This window comes from Myripristis murdjan, chromosome 22 (assembly GCF_902150065.1).
Source record: "Myripristis murdjan chromosome 22, fMyrMur1.1, whole genome shotgun sequence".
NCBI classification, from domain to species: Eukaryota; Metazoa; Chordata; class Actinopteri; order Holocentriformes; family Holocentridae; genus Myripristis; species Myripristis murdjan.
In genome coordinates this window covers 20,064,005-20,083,802 of record NC_044001.1, presented here as the reverse complement: position 1 = coordinate 20,083,802, position 19,798 = coordinate 20,064,005, and the positions used below count along the sequence as shown (strand labels likewise).

The 19,798-nt window shown below is 39.9% G+C and overlaps 3 protein-coding genes across 4 annotated transcripts; 1 reads left to right on the top strand and 2 right to left on the bottom strand.

The window, feature by feature from the left end:
• Positions 1 to 819: 819 nt before the first annotated feature.
• On the bottom strand, positions 820 to 2,932 carry mgst3b (microsomal glutathione S-transferase 3b). Its single transcript, XM_030044588.1, has 4 exons — positions 2,708 to 2,932; positions 2,445 to 2,567; positions 1,818 to 1,890; positions 820 to 1,163 (listed from the first exon to the last, which is right to left on the bottom strand). The coding sequence occupies exons 1-4, from the start codon at positions 2,831 to 2,833 to the stop codon at positions 1,063 to 1,065; spliced, it is 423 nt and encodes a 140-aa protein (XP_029900448.1). The 5' UTR covers positions 2,834 to 2,932; the 3' UTR covers positions 820 to 1,062.
• A 2,949-nt stretch (positions 2,933 to 5,881) lies between these two features.
• LOC115354293 (interferon alpha-inducible protein 27-like protein 2A) lies at positions 5,882 to 7,571 on the top strand. Its single transcript, XM_030044618.1, has 4 exons — positions 5,882 to 6,128; positions 6,320 to 6,352; positions 6,534 to 6,695; positions 6,992 to 7,571. The coding sequence occupies exons 1-4, from the start codon at positions 6,026 to 6,028 to the stop codon at positions 7,075 to 7,077; spliced, it is 384 nt and encodes a 127-aa protein (XP_029900478.1). The 5' UTR covers positions 5,882 to 6,025; the 3' UTR covers positions 7,078 to 7,571.
• Positions 7,572 to 10,321: 2,750 nt separating this feature from the next.
• On the bottom strand, positions 10,322 to 18,231 carry LOC115380654 (cytosolic 5'-nucleotidase 1A-like). Of its 2 annotated transcripts, none has more exons than XM_030081781.1 (6): positions 17,919 to 18,231; positions 16,218 to 16,385; positions 15,738 to 15,867; positions 13,456 to 13,578; positions 12,689 to 12,873; positions 10,322 to 12,385 (listed from the first exon to the last, which is right to left on the bottom strand). In XM_030081781.1, the coding sequence occupies exons 1-6, from the start codon at positions 18,054 to 18,056 to the stop codon at positions 12,011 to 12,013; spliced, it is 1,119 nt and encodes a 372-aa protein (XP_029937641.1). In that variant the 5' UTR covers positions 18,057 to 18,231; the 3' UTR covers positions 10,322 to 12,010. The 2 variants fall into 2 exon arrangements, with proteins under 2 accessions (XP_029937641.1, XP_029937642.1); XM_030081782.1 differs by having other exon boundaries at positions 18,006 to 18,231.
• Positions 18,232 to 19,798: the final 1,567 nt, after the last annotated feature.

Here is a 19,798-nt window from a genome sequence, read left to right as displayed (position 1 = left end):
AGCACAATGTGTCTCAGTGCCACTTAACTAATATTAATAATAATAAAAAAAAAACTTAAGTGCTAAGGTCTATACTGTTGTTACTTAATGACAAAGTATTAATTTAGCAACAAGAGCACTCGAGTGCGCGAGAAGTTATATTTATCACTTTGAAACTCAGAAGTACCAGTTTAGAAATGGCGTATGAAGGCAGCACATCAGATATGCATTATATGCTATTACCTTTACATGTCAAGCTCTTTTAACCCATATAGATAAGAATATGCCCTTTTATGACAAAAAGCCTGGGCAACTCCATGTCCAGCAGACAGTTCCTTCCTTTTATTTACATCCATCTTCAGGAATATGTATTTTAATATGTATTTTAAATGTATGTTTCCTGTTTGTTTTTCAATGGATGCAGAGGTAAGTTTGATTTCTGAGATTTGATATCACTGCTGGATGCTTTTTAGGCTGAGGTAAATGTTGCAGCTTAAGAATTGCTGATTCATAGACAATGGCACTTGAATTAAAACTGTAATTGTTAGTTAATTAATTGATTAATTAATGAATTGGTTGATTAGTTGATTAATTAGCTGTTCTTTCTTTTGGGGAGTGGGATCTACATCATGTGGATGGACCTGCATGAATGGTTTTAGAGTTCAGTCACTTTGTTGAAGCCATTCAGTGGGTATGATCTCACTGATGGAAGATTTGTGTAAGAGGCCATGTGGGAGTCACATGGCTGCTGCTGACCCCGTCCCTGTTCACACACTGGAAAGCTTGCATCAATGAACAGTGTTATACTATACAAAATTATTAAACTCACACCTGGGTAAATCATGTCCATATATCACAGTGTTTGTTTATTTAATCAAACAGGTATTGAAATAAAGCTTAGAGGTCAACAGAAAAAAAGTGGCACTGAATACATTCACCCTCACCTTTGTATGAGCACAGAATTGAAAGAACTGTACAGATAAGTAATAGCTAATAATTATACATTCAAATATGGTTATGTAAGCAAGGAGAGCTGAGTCCAATGTTTTCAGACCTGGAAGTAAATTCAAAATGAAAATCAACTTAAAAGACTCCAAGCAATTGCAAAGCTACAGCTATGGAGAGAATAATGACTCCAAGATATCCAATGTAGCCATAGGCACCCTTCATCCTCTTGGCTGGATCTGGAGACAGAAATACAACAGAGCACCACAACAATATTAAACTGAATTTTGTCAAATTTACCCATACTCTATTTGTTCACTAGAGGTCAGACTTTCTTATCTAAGAGTGATGAATCTTAAGACTTAATTTATTTCAGACAACAGATGTTTGTATACAGTTTGTCCATAATGACTGAACAGAGAGAGTACCATAATTCAAACTCGAAAGCTAAAATAATAGGTGTATCTCTCTTAAGTGTGTCATAGTTTCATAACCCTCTGCTCATGCACTATCTCTCTCTTATGTGAATGATTAAACAAAACTGGGCAAAGAGCAATAAAGAGAGTTAACCCATCGCCATAACTCTTACGGCACTTACACCTCTAATGTCACAAAGTGTCATCTATGTTATTTGTGGAAATTGTAAAGTATGAAAAATGATGATGCGGTGGTAGTAATAAGATAGGTAAGCAATCTGTGGTCATAATAGAGGAAACAACAACTAAACCAATAACTATACATTAAAAAAAAAAAATAGATATGCACAGATTTATGTCAGCCTAAAAAAAGGTGAGTGAGTCTTTTTCAATGAATAAAAAAGGCAAATAAGTGAGTTCAGGTGGGTTTGTCCTATATCACTTTTTTAAACTGCACTAGGACATTTTGGGTCTTACCTCCTGTGTAGTAGCCCCAGGCATAGGAGAACCTGCTGGTCACCCAGATGGCCCCCAGAACGGCCGCCGTTAACTGAGATTGTGACAGGACAAAGAGAGACAGGAGAAAATATTAAACATGAACAGGCATTTCGGTGTGCTCCAAGTATGCTGAGTCACTGTGATACTGTCTTTATGGTTTAGTTCCTCTCTTTTATCTGGATAATCTATGGCAAAGTTCAGGGTCATACTGGTTTGCTCCTCCAACTATCTGTAGTAACATCAGCGAGCTGCACTACACTTGTATGTCCAACAATAAGGATCACTGTGAGGAGGATATTTGAGTATGTAAAAAGAGGATTTTGAGAAGCAATAGATATTTTACCAACTGTGGCCATGGAGGATAATTTGTGAGGGAATGTCAGTGTAAATATTAACTATGCCCTGAAGTTATGTAATTATGCACTGTTTTTATGTCCTCCTTTGTTTCTACATATTTTACTGTTTCATCTCCATGTTTTTGCTGACATTTGGGTGTTGCTGCCTCTCAACTGACTGCAGGGTTTCACTGTGCAGCATTTGCACTTGTTTTAAGTGCTACATAAATCGAGCGTTATTACTATTACAACTAGAGAGCATGGCACGTACCGGGTAGGCCAGAGCTGCGATGGTCTGGAAGAGCAGCCACTGTGGGTAGACCTCCAGTGTGTTTTGATGCGCTCTCTGGATGCAGTTGAACACCTGCTCTTTGTCGCTGTACATGGTGGGATACTGCACAGGAGACACCGAGAAATACATCACATTAGAAGAGGCTGGCAAACTTTTTACACGAAGGTCCAACATTCAGGTTACATTTCTGCCCAGGTAAGCTATCAGACAAGCTCTCAGTACTGAACACAAACGGCTACTACCTTGACATCGTACTTCTTTCTGGCAGCTCCGACCTTTATCCCAAGATAAGTCAGCATAATCCAGCTGTACAGGTAGGTGAATATGACATATCCGAAGCTGGGCGGCAGAACCCCTGCAACATCCATCTCGATGTGACTATTATGTGATGTCTGGCACACGAAAAGAGCTGCCGAGCGGAGCGTAGCCTACGTTATCCAGACCGCCACTGCCAGCGACAGACGCAGGAAGCCACAAAGTAAACACAGCACAGATTACGTAAAAGCTCGCGAGATTTTGTCGATTTTTTTTATTTTATATTTTTTTTTGTTTGTTTGTTTGTCTTGTTGCGCCCAAGTCCCATCAGCACGATTGATAGGAGGAAAGGGAAGGGAAAAAAGAAAATACATAAAAAAAGAATAAGAAAGAAATTTAAAAACTACCATGCCTCATTCGTTTAAAAAATTTTTTTTTGTGGAAATATATGATCTTTATATGAGACAAAGCAATCCCTCCCAGGACAGATATAAGGCATATTTGAATACTCTATCGAGGTCAGTTTTTCTCTGTAATACTAGACCCTGAATAAAAACTCGAAATGCCTTAAATATTAATATAAAGGGAGGCGAGGACACCGTTACTAAACAGCTGCGACCAAAAGCTGTTATGGGCAAAAATTGACCAAATTCAGATAATAACACAACACGTACTTGAATAACAAATGTTCAACACGTCCAAAGGTCAAAATAAAAAATATTAAAATAAAATTAACAAAATGCTTAACTGGGACATCTGTCAATCTAGCAGTTTATCACTGCATTAACCGTAGTTTGGTTTATTCAATGCTGAGTCACTGTAGGGGCCAGGCTGTGGGCGTGTTGCCTCAAAAACACTTCCCATGGAATGACTGCACACATCTTAGCGTTCCCTTTCCCATTCAAGCTGAGGAGGACGACTCTGATATCGATGAAATCTCCTTCGATATCAAGATGCTCACAATCATGTGAATTTTAGACATGTTCGAAATAAAATCCGGTAAAAGGACATTAAATTGATGCAGGGCAAGAAATTTGAATGCATGTGAATGAACTTTACCTTGGGGTAGCAAGGGCTGCTGGGTTTTTCAGCTAACAGCTTTTCTACAGACAGACAGATGGGAAGACTGTGTTTCAACATGGGGAAAATATCAGATAAATACCTCTAACAATATAAAATGTATTCACATATTAGAGCAAATTTGTATTTTGGATGTTTAAGGACCTTGTTTATGTTATGTAATATTTGATGCCTTTAGTGGAAATTTTATCCAATTTACTTATTTTTTCATTGCCTCTCTCTCTCTTTTCCTTTCTCCCTTCCGTTACCTGTTACATATTTTTATTATTGGAATGTTGTTGTTTATTTATTCCTTTATCTATTTATTTATATGTGTGTACTTGCTACTGAAACTGGAAATTTCAATAAAGTTTTAAGTCATAAGAAAGATCTCAGGACTCAGGATGGCTGCTAGTCTCGAGACTAGCAGCCATCCTGAGTCTATTCACTCTAATGGGAGAAGTGAACGTGAGCACTGATTCTCTCACCCCATAGTCACACAGATGAATATAGGACCCAATATTCACAAGCCTCATGTCTCTTCTCTCTGTTGGTGCTGAACTGCCTCTGGTTTCACTGCAGCGCTGCCGACGTCACTTTCCAAGGATAAACAGAAATTTAACCTTCCTAATGTGTTATAAAGTTGCCCACAACTTTGGTGTTAGTGGGTCAAATTGACCAGCTATGACTTCACTCAGTCCAAAACACTCAAAAAAAAAAAAAAAAAAAAAACAGTACTTATCATCCAATAGTGTTGTTTCCTCATAAGTAACTTATGCTCTCATAACTATGCAATCACTCTTTTATATTTTAATTTTATTGTTCCAAGACTACTTATCTTATAATATACCACTCGTTTTCAGTTAGAAAATGATTCAAATTCACTCATTGTTTCTAGTAAAGACAACAGATAATTATGTTATTTGGCAATAACAGACTGATATTAGAAGACAATTTCCAGATGAAACTGAATGTTTTTTTAGAACATTATATTGTTAAGCATAGTGACATCTGTGCTGTTACGGGTGAAATAGGCCCATATAGATCTATATCTGAAAAAAAAGAAAGATAAAAAGTCCTTTATTTTTCAGAACATACAAATTGAATTGTGTGTGATTGTATGTGTATGTGTGTATGTGATTGTGTGCTCTTTACAGATATCTGTCTCACATCTGTGCAAAGTGGTGCTGGTTGTTCTGTCCTTGATGGGCAGGATAAGACTGGCACATCAAACAAAAACCCCTTATCCAGACACCTATGACAAGCAATCCCTAATGATGTAAACATAACTACAAATTAATTTATGGGAAAAGGGACTGGACTAACAGGTTATTCAAAATTTGCCAGGTTACGCTTCATTCAGAAGCGTGGTGACAGGAGAGAGAGGCTGTCTGGTGAGAAGTGGCAGTGAGGATATTTATTATAAGGACTCAGTTTTAAGCTATCAATAAGTCATGATAATTAGCCCATTTAGAGACTGGACCCCTGGAGTGCTGGCTTGGTAGCCTTTGGTAGCCAGTGTCGTCATAAACATGGTAAAATATGAGGCTTGTATGGGATGTGTGGTAGCATACCAAAAACCAATAAAGACAATTTTTAAAAATCATAATTATTCTTATCTGCTTTTGCATATAATTTCAAGTCCGTACATTACAAAAGCCTTATGCCAAGCCTTATAAATCAACATTAAGCATTAAAAATAGCTGCCGACATAACCCAACGTCAATGAACAGGGACTTAGACATGAGTGCCCTCTAGTGGAGACCATGGACCACTGCACACTGCAGCCTGCTCTGCTGCAGGAACAGTACTTAACCTATATAAATCTCAAACCGACCCTCAGCGTCGCCAAAAGACTTCTCAACCCCGGATTATCACACTAATAATGCTGATTAAGACCCTTATGTGCCAGTATTTAGCCACATTATACATCCACTTAGATTATAAAGCACATTTTAGGAACAAGTCATTGTAGAAGGACTTTTGCTATATTAAATACAGACTGACTTGGACTGAATTTAGTATGGTGCGTGCGCACGGCAGACAACCATGTTTAATGCCGACCGAGACATGCGCAACAAGGAAACTGCAAAGTCACGGTCCGAGCGACTTACAGAGAAATAAAGCGAGAAAACAGGCTCTCCTCCACCGGCTGCACCAGAGGAGCGGCATTCCTCTGGGATGGGCTGCTCCTATGGCATCCTTTGGTTAAGCTCACGGGGTGGCTTAGTCTTATTTTCCAATGGATGCTGCTCTGTTTAAGTTTCGTTTCCCCTGAAATGAGAGGTGGCCGGGATATAAAGGCTGACCAGAGGAACAGCGGCTCAGACTCAGAGGAGATGGGGTTGCGTGAGTAGCTCTTGCTTCTTCGACAAAATATCGGCTATTTATTCTTCTGATTTAGTCCACTCTTCTGTTTCATTTTGCTCCTAATTCCTGTTTGTCAACTGATGCAGATCTAAAAATAATTTGTTTCTCATTTTTGCGTTTTTTTTTTTTTTTGTTTGTTTTTTGTTTTTTGTTTTGTTTTGTTTGTTTAGTTACTACTGTTGTGGCCGTTGCAGCTGGCGCAGGTAAGGCAATTGGAAAATCATTCAGGAAACATATGCAGGCTATTTAAATGTAACTAGTCAAATATAAAACATATTATGAAGGGGGGAAATAGTTCAAACGCAAAGCTTTTGGGTGTTGCAGCCCTTCGTTTTGCGTGATTCTTCGTATATTTTGCTGATCTAGTATGAAATCTCTGTCCAGGGGGCACAGTGGTCCTGGCTCCTGTTGTTCTGGGGGCTGTAGGCTTCACCTCAGTCGGGATAGCAGCAGGCTCGTACGCCGCTGGCATGATGTCCACCGCTGCAATTGCCAATGGAGGAGGAGTGGCAGCAGGGAGTCTGGTGTCTGTTCTGACGTCAGCAGGTAAAAGCAAAAATCAGTTTGTTCTTTAATCCTCTTGCATGCTTTAATTGTATGGTAGTGGCAAGAAAAATAAATGTCCATGAATGTGTAAATTAAAGGTGCATCAGATGTCATATGGCCTTTATCAACTTCTGTCTGGCTTTAGCAGGAATCTGTCTGTCCTCCTCTTAAGCTTTTTCAGCCTTTCCTTTTCTGTCTGACCATACATGTCTCAGATGTGTAATGTCCACAAGTGATGGATGGAGAAACTTTTAGCTGCTCAGATGAGAGTCCTAACCTCGATCTTCTCCCTGCAGGGATGGGTGGCCTGGGAACAGCCGCCACTGCGACTCTGGCCACCGTTGGAGGAAGTGTGGGTGCAGCTGTGGCTGCACTCATCTGACACCAAATATAAATCCATGAGAGAATGGCACAATTATGCACTAGAGTTACATAATGCAGTAACAGCTTAGTAGCATAATCTTAACTTAGTCATCAAGAATGCTTAAGCATCACCATGTGTGAAATATATATATATATATATATATATATATATATATATATATATATATATATCAAATATTGTTCGTATCTATACCAACCATTCAGCCTAAAAAATCCTCCTAATGAGCCAGTTAACTAAATAAAAATGACAGTAAATTTTCAAATGATTGAGTTCTAATCATTCCCACTTTACTTTGGCATTTGAATAAACTGGACCATTACTTGGAAATGTGGAAGGAAGGTATCCTCTTAGTGTTGATTGACTTTGATCATCATAACTGTGGTACCATTTAATCTTAAAGCAAATAAATCCCTTTTTTCCTGCTTTTGCATTCTCAAAGATTTCTTGTATCCAGTTTGAAGAAATTCTCATTAAAATGCATTTGAAAAGATGTTTTCTGGGCTTGTTTGTGTCTTGTGTAGCTGTTCTTACACACTACAGGGCTGACTGAAAACAGCTGAGTTTCCCAGGAGCACACAATGTGGAAGCAGTGACAGAGTAGGATAGGTCTATATTCTACATGCTCTGAAAATATAACATAATAATTGTACCTTTAGGAGTTCAACGGCTAGTCACTGGTGCACTAGCCTACATGTTAGAATGTACCTTAAATTAATGCTATTCCAAATGTATTTAGTTATTTAGGCATTTATTTATATATGCATTGATTAATTGATTTATTCATTCATTCATTAACTCATTGTATTTGGCCTAACAAATACTGTCTCCTGGTACTTTTTCATTTAGAAGAAAAGGTACATATATGCACCTTTTACCACTTGGGAATAGATATGTACTTTTCTGACTCTGAAAAAAGGTTCACATAATTACCTTGAGGTCCAACAATTAGCTGTAGGGGGTTCATTTGTGCAGATTGTACCTTAGAGGGCATAAATGGACTCCTGCTGTACCCCTTTTTTCTGACAGTATATGAAGCAGATAAGGAAACACCGACAGCAAACCCCTCTCCAAAAAAACACACCCTAAAAACATGTTGGCATTGAGCTGAAGTGTGTCTGCTACAGCTGAGAAGCACTGGAGGGAAACAGCTGTGCAATCATGGGCTGTTACTCGGCGCTAATTCAACACATGACAACTTCAAGACTGAGTTGAAAGTGTTTATGAAACATTTCGGCAGAGGACAGAGAAATATAGCAGGTAGAGACCAGGCAACAACATGAATATGTCAAAAAAAGACATGAAATTTTGTCTTTACTCTTTATTTTTTATTTGGATCCTCATTCGCTTACAGAAAGTGGTTGCTAATCATCATGGGCTCCATGAAAAAACAGCAAAAATAAAAACAAGCAATATTAAATATTAAATTCACACCATGTCAACAACACTAACTGACAAAAACAAATTTTTTTCATAGAAATACATGAGTGTAATGATTTTTCATCTGTTATCCTGGAAAGAGCACATCCAATTTGCCTACAAAACACTTGTTAACAAATTCTACTCTTTTTTTCTACTTATGTGATTAAGAATAACCTACAGTGGAGTTATATCATGACTTTAAAATCTAAATTGCTTCACCACATGAAAATCTGTTCAGCGTTTGCAGGACGAGCTCTTGAGAGGATAGAGCATAAACATCAGAGGGAGTCACAGGAAAAATTATAGAGATATGATACCACTCTGCTTTTTCCTCAGTTGTACTTAATGCCATCCATGGGCAGCCTTTTCTCCACATTACCATATTTTGTTTGTATAACTTCTTGTTAGATTTTGCCTTTTGCATTGCTTTGCCTTTATTTTTGAGAACTGTATCTGCCATCAAAATACGTATTTACTGTATGTGCGTAACTGTGTACTAAGCTTCTCCGTAAGGTATCTAGAAAGTTCCAGCTCATGTCAAAAGCAGCTAAACTGCAGCAAGGCTCAGAGCCAAAAAGTCTTATCTCAACTCTGCTTTCTGCCAAGAGATAATTCTGTCATCTCATGTCTTCAGGCTACCTCTTCTAAAATATTGGGGACCAAAGTGTATTACCCTGCAAACCTTTGCTCTGAGATAACGGCAAATTAAATCTTTGGAAGGACAAATTATTTCAGAGGAAGTAATGAAAAGCCATTTAACCTTCAGTATCAAATGTAGCTCAATAAAACAGGACAGAGAAGACTAATGGCTGCTGTTTGTGCACTCAGTTATTCTGGCTGAATTGGATTTTAGTTTGCGTGTACTGAGCTGCGATAGCATAAGGTGATTCAGACAAGCAGGTTTGATACACCAAAATGAAAGGGCAACGTGTAAAGCCAAATGACAGACCAAAGTTTGAATGAGCATGAAAAGTGAACAGAGACAAACAGAGAATGTGTATAGCCATTAAAATCAATGTCAAGCAATAGTCACCACACCCATCCTTTTGAAAAAGTTTTTCAAAAACTGAAACAACAGCATTCTACTAATGCCATCATGCCTATTTCATGTGTTAGAAATGTTTTGTGGCAGTTGAACTGATTAATACCCAGCTTGATTCATGTTCATGCATGTTAACAATAAATGAAACCACCCTGGGTGTGACAGAAAGTTGATTCTTGACATTACTCATTCTCACACTGTTAGTGACTAATGTAATGTGACTTTGAGGCATCACAAGAAGTGCAGTGAAGCCCTTCTCACAGTTAAGGTAGTGTTTTCTAAGGTCTTCAAGTCAAAACACTGGCAAAACACACTATATTTCTCTCCTGCACCACCCCACATGATGCTAGAGTGTTGAGTTTCTAATAACACCAGGCATTTCTCCACTGCATGGTCATTTTGATGGTAGGTTTTCTATCTCACTTAAATAACAGTATAATTTAAAGATATATATTCCTGGTTGTGGTTCTCCATCAAGTTGTTTTAGACCCCTGATCCTCCATGAATCAGCATGGTTTGAATTCTGTCTAAATTCACCTGCATCTCTGTCCCCCCCTGCTGTAAGGAGAAATACACACGGTGTGGTGCCTGGAAATTATCTAATTTGTGAATACATTGTAATTTTATTACTAATTTATGACATTGTCATTTTATTGATTTATTTACTCAGCCACTGGTCATTCATTGGCTACTGAGGAACTGTGCTCACTTCTGAGAGTCCATAGACAATAATTTCACTTGATCACTAAGGGGAAAAAAAAGACAAGAGACAGTGAGAGCGGGTGAAATATTTTAAATAAAGTCACCTTTTTCCATCAGTGCTGAAACAGAGCATAACAGACCCCAGTATGTATTTTATTCATTTGGCCCACATTTACCCAGACCTGGCTGTCTGAGCAAACCTGGTCTTATTCAGCAATAATCAGCTTTACACACATTACACACATTCAGCTACACAACAGTGCAACAGAGAACGACAACACCCAATACACCCAAATGACAAAACAAAGACAGACGGAGAGACAATCAGTTCAAAACAACAGCAATAATCAGGAGATTCTCCTTCCATGAGTGTAAAGTAGTTCCTGAAGCTTCACGTCTCTCTGCTGCAGATTATTTCCACACTCACGTCTACAGATCACAAAGATTTTCCTGGTCATCTGTCGGCACTTTAGGGACAGTCGTGGTTAACACAAGTTCACAGCCAGCTGTTATATCGATCTCCATCTTCTAGCATTGCACAGTGTGTTCCAAACACATGTATTGTATTCGATCAGGTAGGATGCACACAGAAACCAAAATTATGTGTTGGAAATCATCCACATTGTCTCTATAATCAGAAAAATATACTGATTTGTCTTCAGGTTTTGTTACATGTCCGACAATAAGTTAAACTTGATGTTGCGATGGTAAAATACAAACACAGTAATCAGTCCACCACAGTGTGTACACAGGACAACACCAGCTGCATGCCAGATTGACAAATGAAAGGTCAATAACAGAACAGCATGCCATGCCCTATCAATATAAAATAAAGGCACCAGTTTCAAAGCACAGGTAAACAGTGACAGAGTGAAATGGAATAGTTTTAAAGTACAGTGAAGGAGTGAAATTGAATAATTCCCAGCAATTCTGTATCTAAAGTGATTGATTGCATAGGAGTGATGACACACAGCATTGGGTCCTCTCATCACATCCAGGCTGCATTCAAAGTAGTTCAGAGTCTTCAGCAACAGATTTAAGTCACCTGTCAACAAGAGATCTGAGGAAACTTTATCATAACAGATTAATTGATTTTTTTTGTTTGTTTTCAGTGTAATCTGGCATCTCTTTAAATATCTTATAAAATCTATAGAATATTGTCTTTAAATTACTAATATACAGTGCTGTTTACTTTGTAAAGGTCATTGCATGGGTAAAAAAAAAAAAAAATAGATAATTTGTGACATGTAAGAGTCATTTTCCTCCACAAAGGAAAATTTTAAAGCACACACAGTTGTTGCCTTGTTGCAACTAATCATGTAATGTAGCCTGATAACTTGTGAAAATGTAATGAAGTGCAACTGAGGATGTGATAATGATATTGACTAATAATGCAAAAACAACAATAATAACAATTTGACTTGCTTGACTTATTCCATCATTGGTCTGTATTGTTACTCCGCCCCTTTCGAAGTAGTAATCACCAATTGACGTAATAATGCTTTAATTTATTACAACATCTGGTTGTTATTGCATTTTCAACCCATTTAAAAGGACATTGCATGACATGAATAGCAGGTAAACACTGGTGTTGCTAATGACATTAATTAAGGTTCTGTTCCATTTAGCCCTGGTACAATTAAATGCAACAGACCCTTAATTAATGTCATTAGTGACACCAGTGTTTACGTGTATTTATGTCCAAATGGCTGCAGTGAAAAGGCTCTATTCTCCAGTCTTCTGCACAGACTTGCAGTGATGTCCAGGCTACTTGGGTGCCGAGGGACCCTCAATGTCCTTAAGTTGTTTCTTCTGGCCGACTCTCTGAGCGATCCCATAGGGCACGTGGCACGCCACCATCCCCGCCTCCGCTGCCCCCGTCACATGAAACATCTGATCATCAAAGAAGATGTGGGGCCTGATCTTCTCCAGCATGGGACCCTTAGGAGCCCCGGCCAGAAAGAGAGCCTCGTCGATCTCCAGACCCCATGAGCGCAGGGTTTTCAGCGCTCTGGTGCCCGAACTGGCTGCACTGCGAGCTGTCACCAAATAGGTACGGATGGGACAGTCCATGCGCTGGCCTTTGCTGTAAAACTTCTTCTGTAGCTGCCCTAACGCCTCCAGGAAGCCCTTCAATGGGCCCTTGAGAAAAAAGACAGAAAAAAGTAAGCCTAGACCCTCTATCTGTTGTTGGCCATACTTAAATTCCAGATTATAACATACTAAGACCAGTATTTTTACTAGAATGTAGGAAAGTAAAATGTGCAGTAGTATAAATTTAGAATAACCAAGATGACTCTTATGTCAAATCTTGAGCTGTCATACATATTGCATGAATAATATGTGCCGAAAGCTGAAGAGTTTTTACAGTTCATTCAGATGCATGCATAACATTTCCTTATCAGTCCAGGGCAGACTCTTTTAAACATAATGCTGTGCACATACATGGTCCAGGGGCTTGTTCTCATGAGCCTTCTCGTGCTCAAAGAACTTGTCCAGTCCGTGGGCCTTGAAGATTTGTTCCGACTCATCAGAGAAGAGAACAGCATCACCGTCAAAGGCCACGCGCAGCTGGGTCTCCGACACCTCCTTCATCTTCTCTGGGGTGAACATGGTGGCTGCTGCTATACCTGATGCACAGACACACATACACACTTAAAACTGTTGAGATAATGCCTGTGTAGTTTAATTGAATCAGTCATTCAAGTGTCCATCCATGTTTCAAGGAAATAATCCAGCCTAGAGCACATTTAAAGACAGGGACTGGAGATTTAGATTATATATTCTGGTGCCATTGCCAGTGCTATGGAGTTTCATAGGGAAAATAAAAACCTTCAACAATTTAAAACGGGGACATTAGCTGTCAGATTTCAGTGTCATTCCCTAAAAAAGTGTGATTTGCAGCGGTTAAACAAACATCCAGCATGAAAGAGGGGGAACTCACTTCTTTTTGCAACTGCTCTCTGTGTGTATCATGTTTTGCAAGTTTGTCAGTGACAGCACAGAATGATGCCCTAAAGCAATAGCCCGGCACTAGGAATACACTGTAAATTACTAATCCCTGGTTAGGCTGGATTTTTCCTTTAATGTTATTGCAGCACATACCAGAGACTATGACATTAGCCTCCTCAGAGTAGACTGGGTGTAATATAAGCTCCCAGTAACATGTAGTAACACGTAGTAACACGTGACTCTTGTCTTTCTGCACAGACCTTCCTCCAGGGCTTCCAGCACTTTGCCTGGGTCTGCAGACAGATACAGGTTGGTGTGGTAGGCCTTCAGGTAGCCTATGGGACTGTTTCCCCCGGTCATACAGAAACGCTCAATGAACAGCTCTGCAAGAGGAAGAATAAAAAGCTCAGTGAACCACTGATGTGGAGAAAGCTTCATGTTCTACGACGCAGGAGATATTCATGCTGACACAGAGATATAGAAGAGACTGCTGTGAATTCTTCCTACAGAAACATAAATACCAGGAGTTATATTTTTATATCATTGATGTGATGAAACTGGAACTGGTTATGACAATGAGTTCAAAGCAGCACATGACAAATTACTCATTAGGCAAGGTAAGTTGATTTATTCAGCACATTGCATACAGAACGGCAATTCAAGGTGTTTTACATAAGACATAATGGATGTTTGAGAGTATGTTACACTGTGACTAGCATTCTTTACTGAAATTGACATCAAAGTATGTCACACTGCTCACTCCAGGGAAAAGTAAAGTTGCTGGCGGTATGAGCCTTCAGCAATGAACCAGATGTGAAGAGTAAACCATAAGTGACATGAGAGGAAAGAGCCTGAGATCTTTTCGCTTCAGGCAGGGCAGATGTTTCCGACTTGGCTGTTTCAGTGGGTGCTGGATCTTTGACAGAGAGCCACAGATTACAGATCCTGTGCTCCCATCACTTCACCCGGGGGACGCTGTGGTGTGTGGAGCGTGGGAGAGATCCCACCAGCACCCACACCGCTAACACCAGAGGGTCAGAGTGGGAGGCTGTCGAGGCACAGGGCTTAAGAAAGGAAACAAACAAATGAACTTGGGTTGAATGAAGTAGCTCCGGTTCACTAGTTTACCCTCCAGTTCCTTTCTCTCTGACCTCCTGTGTCCCCTCTCTGAGCCAGCAGAGGGCATGATTCTGTGATGTTTTCAGCAGACATCATGTAAACTCATGTGTCTGTGTGTCCTGGAGAGGGACACAGGGTCACAGAGTCACTCAGTGTGGGAATGGAAGGGGCCAGCTGTGCAGAGCGGCCAGAACATCCACAGGGCAACCCAGACCACCCTCTGTGTGTGTGTGGGTGTGTGTGAACTATGTAGAGCCTGAGCTTGTGTGATGGAAGGGTGTGTGAGAGCAGGTACAATATGTCATGGTGTCAGATCTTTAGCTGAATTTGATTTATGACACCTTCACTTAGGGCTGGGCTGAAATGCTTATTTCTTATTTTGATATTATCATGATACTTTGATGCCGAGTCGACATGAATTGCGATTCTTACAAATATTACAATTTATAGCGATTTTTGTTTATGGTAAAAAAAAAAAAAAAATTTAAATAAAATTTAAAAAAAATAAATAAATAAACAGACATCCTCTGAATGCCCTGAGTCTCTAGTTTGTGTTTGTTAAGTTTCATCAAGCTGTGATTATGCTAATGGGCACAAAGAGTCATTTTATCCACTGATGTCAAGTTTCAAAAACTGTCTCTCTACAATGAAATGGCTACAATGGGGGCATCATTACACATGAATAAAATTGAGCTACTGGAATCCACAAGTGTCAGCTTTCCAGTTAAACCCAATTTATGCAGCTCAAACTGTTTCAGCCCAGTATGCAGATATTTTAGAATAGGCCAAAATTTGTACTGTATGCATAAAAAAAAAAAAAAAAAAAAAAAACCTGCATGGTGTTTGTATGGGATTAGAGCTCACCTAACTAACTTTGGAGCAATATGGATTCGTTAGGTCATCTAAATTCATATGATACCAGCATCCTTACTCTAAATCAAGTCAGGAATAAAAAAAAAAAAAAATTAACTTAAGTGAATTGATTTTTTCCCCACCCCTACCTACAATTGATGGGTGTCATTCCAAAGTGGCATATACTCAAATGCTTCCTGGTATTATAGGAAATGGAAATGCATGAAAAACCTACATGACATCATCTAAAAAATGAAGGATTTCAAAAACAAATGTCTTGATATGACTCCAAACTTCAACGCTTGCCGATAATATTCCTAATTTTTATTCCAGTAGGTAAATAGGAGAGTTTATTAAATGGTGGATGTCTCATTTTGAAAAAAAAAAAAAAAAAGAAAAAGAAAAAAAAATCATCAATTTCAGGGTAAAGGGACGACTGACCCTTTTGGCTTGAACTAACCAATAGGGTACATTTGTGAACCGTCCCATCAGCAGTTCGGTAATTGAATTATGTCAGCAAACAGGAAATCAGCAAAAAACTGACACATATTTTCACGCTTCAGTCACTCACGGTGATGATTGATGGTGTTGATGAGTCTCAGGCCGACGTTTGCATGGTTGTTGGTCATGAGCACGACATCAAAGAGCTCCTCGTTGTTGGGGTAAAGCTCCCTCAGTTGTGTGTTCACCGCCTCCAGAGCCTGGGAACACGACCAAACACACGTCTGTGTTAAAAAAGAAGCAGCGAAGGCTCTGACTCACTCACTGGATTGGGATTGGAAGTGTGAGTGTATATACAGTATATGTGTGAGTGTGTGTGTGTGTTGGTATCTTTGTTGGTGTTTTGTGTTCATTATTCATCCAGTGCCTCCAGGATGCACGACCCATCACACACTGTGTTAAAAAAAGGCACTGAGAATATTGATTCACTCTGCTTTGGGTTTGAAAATGTATGTAGGCCTATGCATGTGTGTTTGTGAACCAGTGTTTTCTGTCTGTGCGTGCATGTGCCTGTGTATGTTTCTCAGCCTGTCTCTTCACAGTGTCTCACCTTGACGAAAGAGAAGGCAGGGCCGGGGCTAAAAGGCTCTGTCTCATGCTCCACCTGGTATCTGATGTACTCCTCCATGCCCCGCTGCTCGTAGATCTGCTGCTCCTTCTCCATGTTGAAGAGGACTCGTGCCGACAACGCTATGGTGATAGCATTCTCTGGATTGGGCTGGAGGACGAGAGGCCGTAAACACTGCATTAACTTACATCCAGCTTTGTCGCTCGGGACACAAAGATGGAGCCATCCTCTAAAAACTTTCAGACTAACGAGCTATAGCCGCACTTGGTCTTGATTGGCTCCCCTCACTAAAACACTGGTGGAAGTTTTTCAATCAGGCAGTTTTGAGCACTTGACTCAACATCCCCTACTGGAGAGCCTCCAGTCAGCGGGTTTACCTCATTTGAATTAGAAGGGCTGATATTGTCTGTCAGTCGGGATCAATTATTGTAGCCATTCTGCCTTTGAGGACTTCACATCCGCTGAATAAATACCTAAATAAACTACATTTACTGGAGATAAAAAAAAAACAAAAAAAAATAAAACATGAACACTGGGCCACAGTATGATTGGAAAAAAGGCATTAAAAAGTGAATGACAGGTTTACTGACTCTCCTATTGGGATAATGTTATGGAGGCTGTATCACCGCTCAGCCATTTGAGCCATAGCTTCAGTGCGTATACTGGTGGGTAAAAGGAGCGTGCTGTGTGATAGAGTAGAAGTAACAGTGTGATATGAAATATTTTCCTCTGCAAGAGGCAGACAAAAGGCAAAACCAGAATCCCTGACACCTGTTAACCCTTTAAAAGCCTGGGCAGCAGCCCACTCAGACCAGATGGATCCTTTCTTTGCAAAAAAAAAAAAAAAAAAAAAAAAATCATCTCTGTTGAACAGTTCTTTGAATTGTTCAATCAAATTGTTACCATTTGCTGTAATGGTGATATATGACAATGTCTTTTTTTTTTTTTTTTTCTATTTAAAAAATAATCAGCTACTGGCCATGAATGTGCTGATCTATCACTTTAGGAAGTTTTAACATCAAAGTTAATCTATGTATGATTCAGTTAGAAACTAAAAGACATTTCAAACTGAAACATTTGGAAAGTGAATGATTATTTTCCAGGATAGTTTGTGCCACACCTACACCTGAAACACTTCCCTGCATCCTGCGAGCCACTGTTTTGGTATGTTGTCGTGTTCTCACCAAACAATGACAGCCACTGGCTGTCATTTCAGAGGTCTATCCAAGTGCCCTGAAACAAGAGCCAGCTATACTGTGGTCACTTTTTAGCCAACACAAAGGCAGCTTGACATCCCTTTAACTGAAGGCACTAAATGATGCATCACTTGCCGGTAAAACAGCTCCAAATAACCCTCCAGCTTGAAACCCTGTTTTGATAAAGTTAAGCAGACAGTGTCTGTCTTCTTTCATCTGTCATTCAGCGACACCAGATCTCTGGCAGTCTGCAGTTCTGGATCCTTAAGAAGTGAACACAAGCCTGACTGACTTCTCAGTGGAGATGAAGAGTCAGACAAACACAGTTCAATGCCTCAGTTTGATGAGAAAATACATTTACAACGACCAAAATATGTTCTTTAAGATGCCAGCTCATGTTCTTTACAAAGCATTTTTCTAACTCTCAAAAAATCAGCACAAAGATATTTCAGGATGCTTCACTGGGCCATAAGTACAGCATACTCACAGATTTTGGTTTCCTGGTGGGGGTAGAGGGCTTCCGCACTGTCCTGGCATCTTCCCAGGAGGCTCTGCTGGTGCTCCCGTTTCTGGCAGAGTCCTGTCCAGCAGAGTTTGTCAGAGTTTGACCGTTGTTAAGACTCATCCTTCCGCTGTAGCACACTCTCCTCACTCTCTGATGACTCTTCTTAATAGTCTCTCTCTCTCTCTTTCTCTATCTCTCTGGCAGGTAGCACCAGCAGAGTTCTTCTTCAGTCCCACTCCATTCACAAATTCAATTGAGCCCGGCTGCACTCAGGAGATGAGATCAGGATGACTGCGGCTGCAGAGCCACTCAGCATAATGCTCAGAGGGAGGGAGGAAGTAAGATGCAGTAAAACGTGGGGAGAGATGGAGGGATGCAGAAATGAGGAAAGAAAATTCCGAGGAATTTGCGAAGCGTGCTGCTGACAGCACTGTTGATCCTTTTGATTTGCATAGGCTGATAATCGTTGGTGTCATGTGTGTTTCTTGAGTCTTCGCTCAGCTGCTCTTGTATTTTCTGTGCCTTTCCCTCTCTGTGTGTGCTCCTCTCTGTCGTTCATCTTTTTATGGATTTCAAGCCACTCTGCATCCTCCCCCTTTTTAACCCTTTCAGTGTCCACATCCCTGGAGCAGCATTGCATGTAATTTAATGGAAGTGACAGCTGGTTGAGCGGGTCTGCTTCAACTGATCAAACGTGCTGACCCGGTCTTGCAGGAGGAGCAGCACTGCGTCATGATGCTTCATGCATCAGCACACTTAACACATGGGAGTTTTATATTTGTCCTCATGGGAAAAAAATGCTCTATTCTCATGTTAGATGGCCACCAAAAGTGACGGATTTATTCACATTAAATCTTTGTTTTCTCCACTCCCTGTTGATGCGTAGTTGCTTAGTCGTGCAGAGAAATGGAGTCCCCCCTCGGTCATTTCCTCCCTGTGTGCATATAATGATGATTTCTTCTCACCTCTCCACATCCAAGCCCCTGCAGGATCCTTCCATAGATCGAATTACAGAGCAGCAGCCACAGTTGCCAGGCAACGGTCATGGATTCATACTGGCTGGGACACCCAAACCTGGGATCTGATTGGCTAATGTGAATCCAGACTATATATATAGCTGTCCAAATATGGTACCAATCCCCAAAAAACAGACAGGTGATGCAGGGAACAAAGATGAAAGTGCATGTTTTTGCTTTGAAGAGCTTAAATGAATTATGTGTGAATTACGGACTGGCTCTTACCACAGCAAACAGGCAGTTATCATCTAGAGGAGGTTCCTGGCATAGAGATGCTGAGCAGGGATGCATGCAGGAACTCCATCAAGGAACAAAAAGATGATAGAGACACACTACCTGACAGGTGCAAAGTGAATAAATCAAACCTGCACTACTGCAATCATCTTATTATGCCTGAAAGTGTTACAAAGCAATCAAATCCAAATCCTATCATTTTACAGGCAGTTGAGAGCAGAAAAGGCCAAGTGTGTCAAAGTTGACATCATGGAACGCCAATAAAACAATAATAATAGCTGTACAGCTTAATGTGCACTATGAAACACGGAAATCTTTCTTCTACCTTATATTTTTCCTTTGAATGCACAGCACACCCCTTAATGAGTTCTTTATTTCAATACTGGACCCCTCTATTCTACATAAAATTAAGTAGTAGTAATTTTGTCCACCTGACCTCTTAAACATGCCTGAATCTCAAATTAACGTGTTTCAAGAGCGATTGCAGGTGCTGATTTTGATAATTAATGCAATTTTTGCAAACCATACATAAAACTCCTTCATTTTTTTCAGGTTTTTCAGGGTCCAATCAAGAATATTGTAAGGCGTTAAAATGAAAGGATCCTATTTTTT

What these genes read in the sequence shown, in the direction of transcription:
- LOC115380654 (XM_030081781.1), bottom strand. Translation starts at nt 18,056, where the DNA reads ATGAGTCTTAACAACGGTCAAACTCTGACAAACTCTGCTGGACAGGAC. An exon ending in CCACCAGGAAACCAAAATCT is followed by an intron (nt 16,386 to 17,918) that starts GTGAGTATGCTG and finishes CTCGTCCTCCAG; the next exon opens with CCCAATCCAGAGAATGCTAT. An exon ending in AGAACAAGCCCCTGGACCAT is followed by an intron (nt 12,386 to 12,688) that starts GTATGTGCACAG and finishes TTTTTTCTCAAG; the next exon opens with GGCCCATTGAAGGGCTTCCT.
- LOC115354293 (XM_030044618.1), top strand. Translation starts at nt 6,026, where the DNA reads ATGCTGCTCTGTTTAAGTTTCGTTTCCCCTGAAATGAGAGGTGGCCGG. An exon ending in GGCCGTTGCAGCTGGCGCAG is followed by an intron (nt 6,353 to 6,533) that starts GTAAGGCAATTG and finishes ATCTCTGTCCAG; the next exon opens with GGGGCACAGTGGTCCTGGCT. An exon ending in GTCTGTTCTGACGTCAGCAG is followed by an intron (nt 6,696 to 6,991) that starts GTAAAAGCAAAA and finishes TTCTCCCTGCAG; the next exon opens with GGATGGGTGGCCTGGGAACA.
- mgst3b (XM_030044588.1), bottom strand. Translation starts at nt 2,833, where the DNA reads ATGGATGTTGCAGGGGTTCTGCCGCCCAGCTTCGGATATGTCATATTC. An exon ending in TCGCAGCTCTGGCCTACCCG is followed by an intron (nt 1,891 to 2,444) that starts GTACGTGCCATG and finishes TCACAATCTCAG; the next exon opens with TTAACGGCGGCCGTTCTGGG. An exon ending in CTGGGGCTACTACACAGGAG is followed by an intron (nt 1,164 to 1,817) that starts GTAAGACCCAAA and finishes TTCTGTCTCCAG; the next exon opens with ATCCAGCCAAGAGGATGAAG.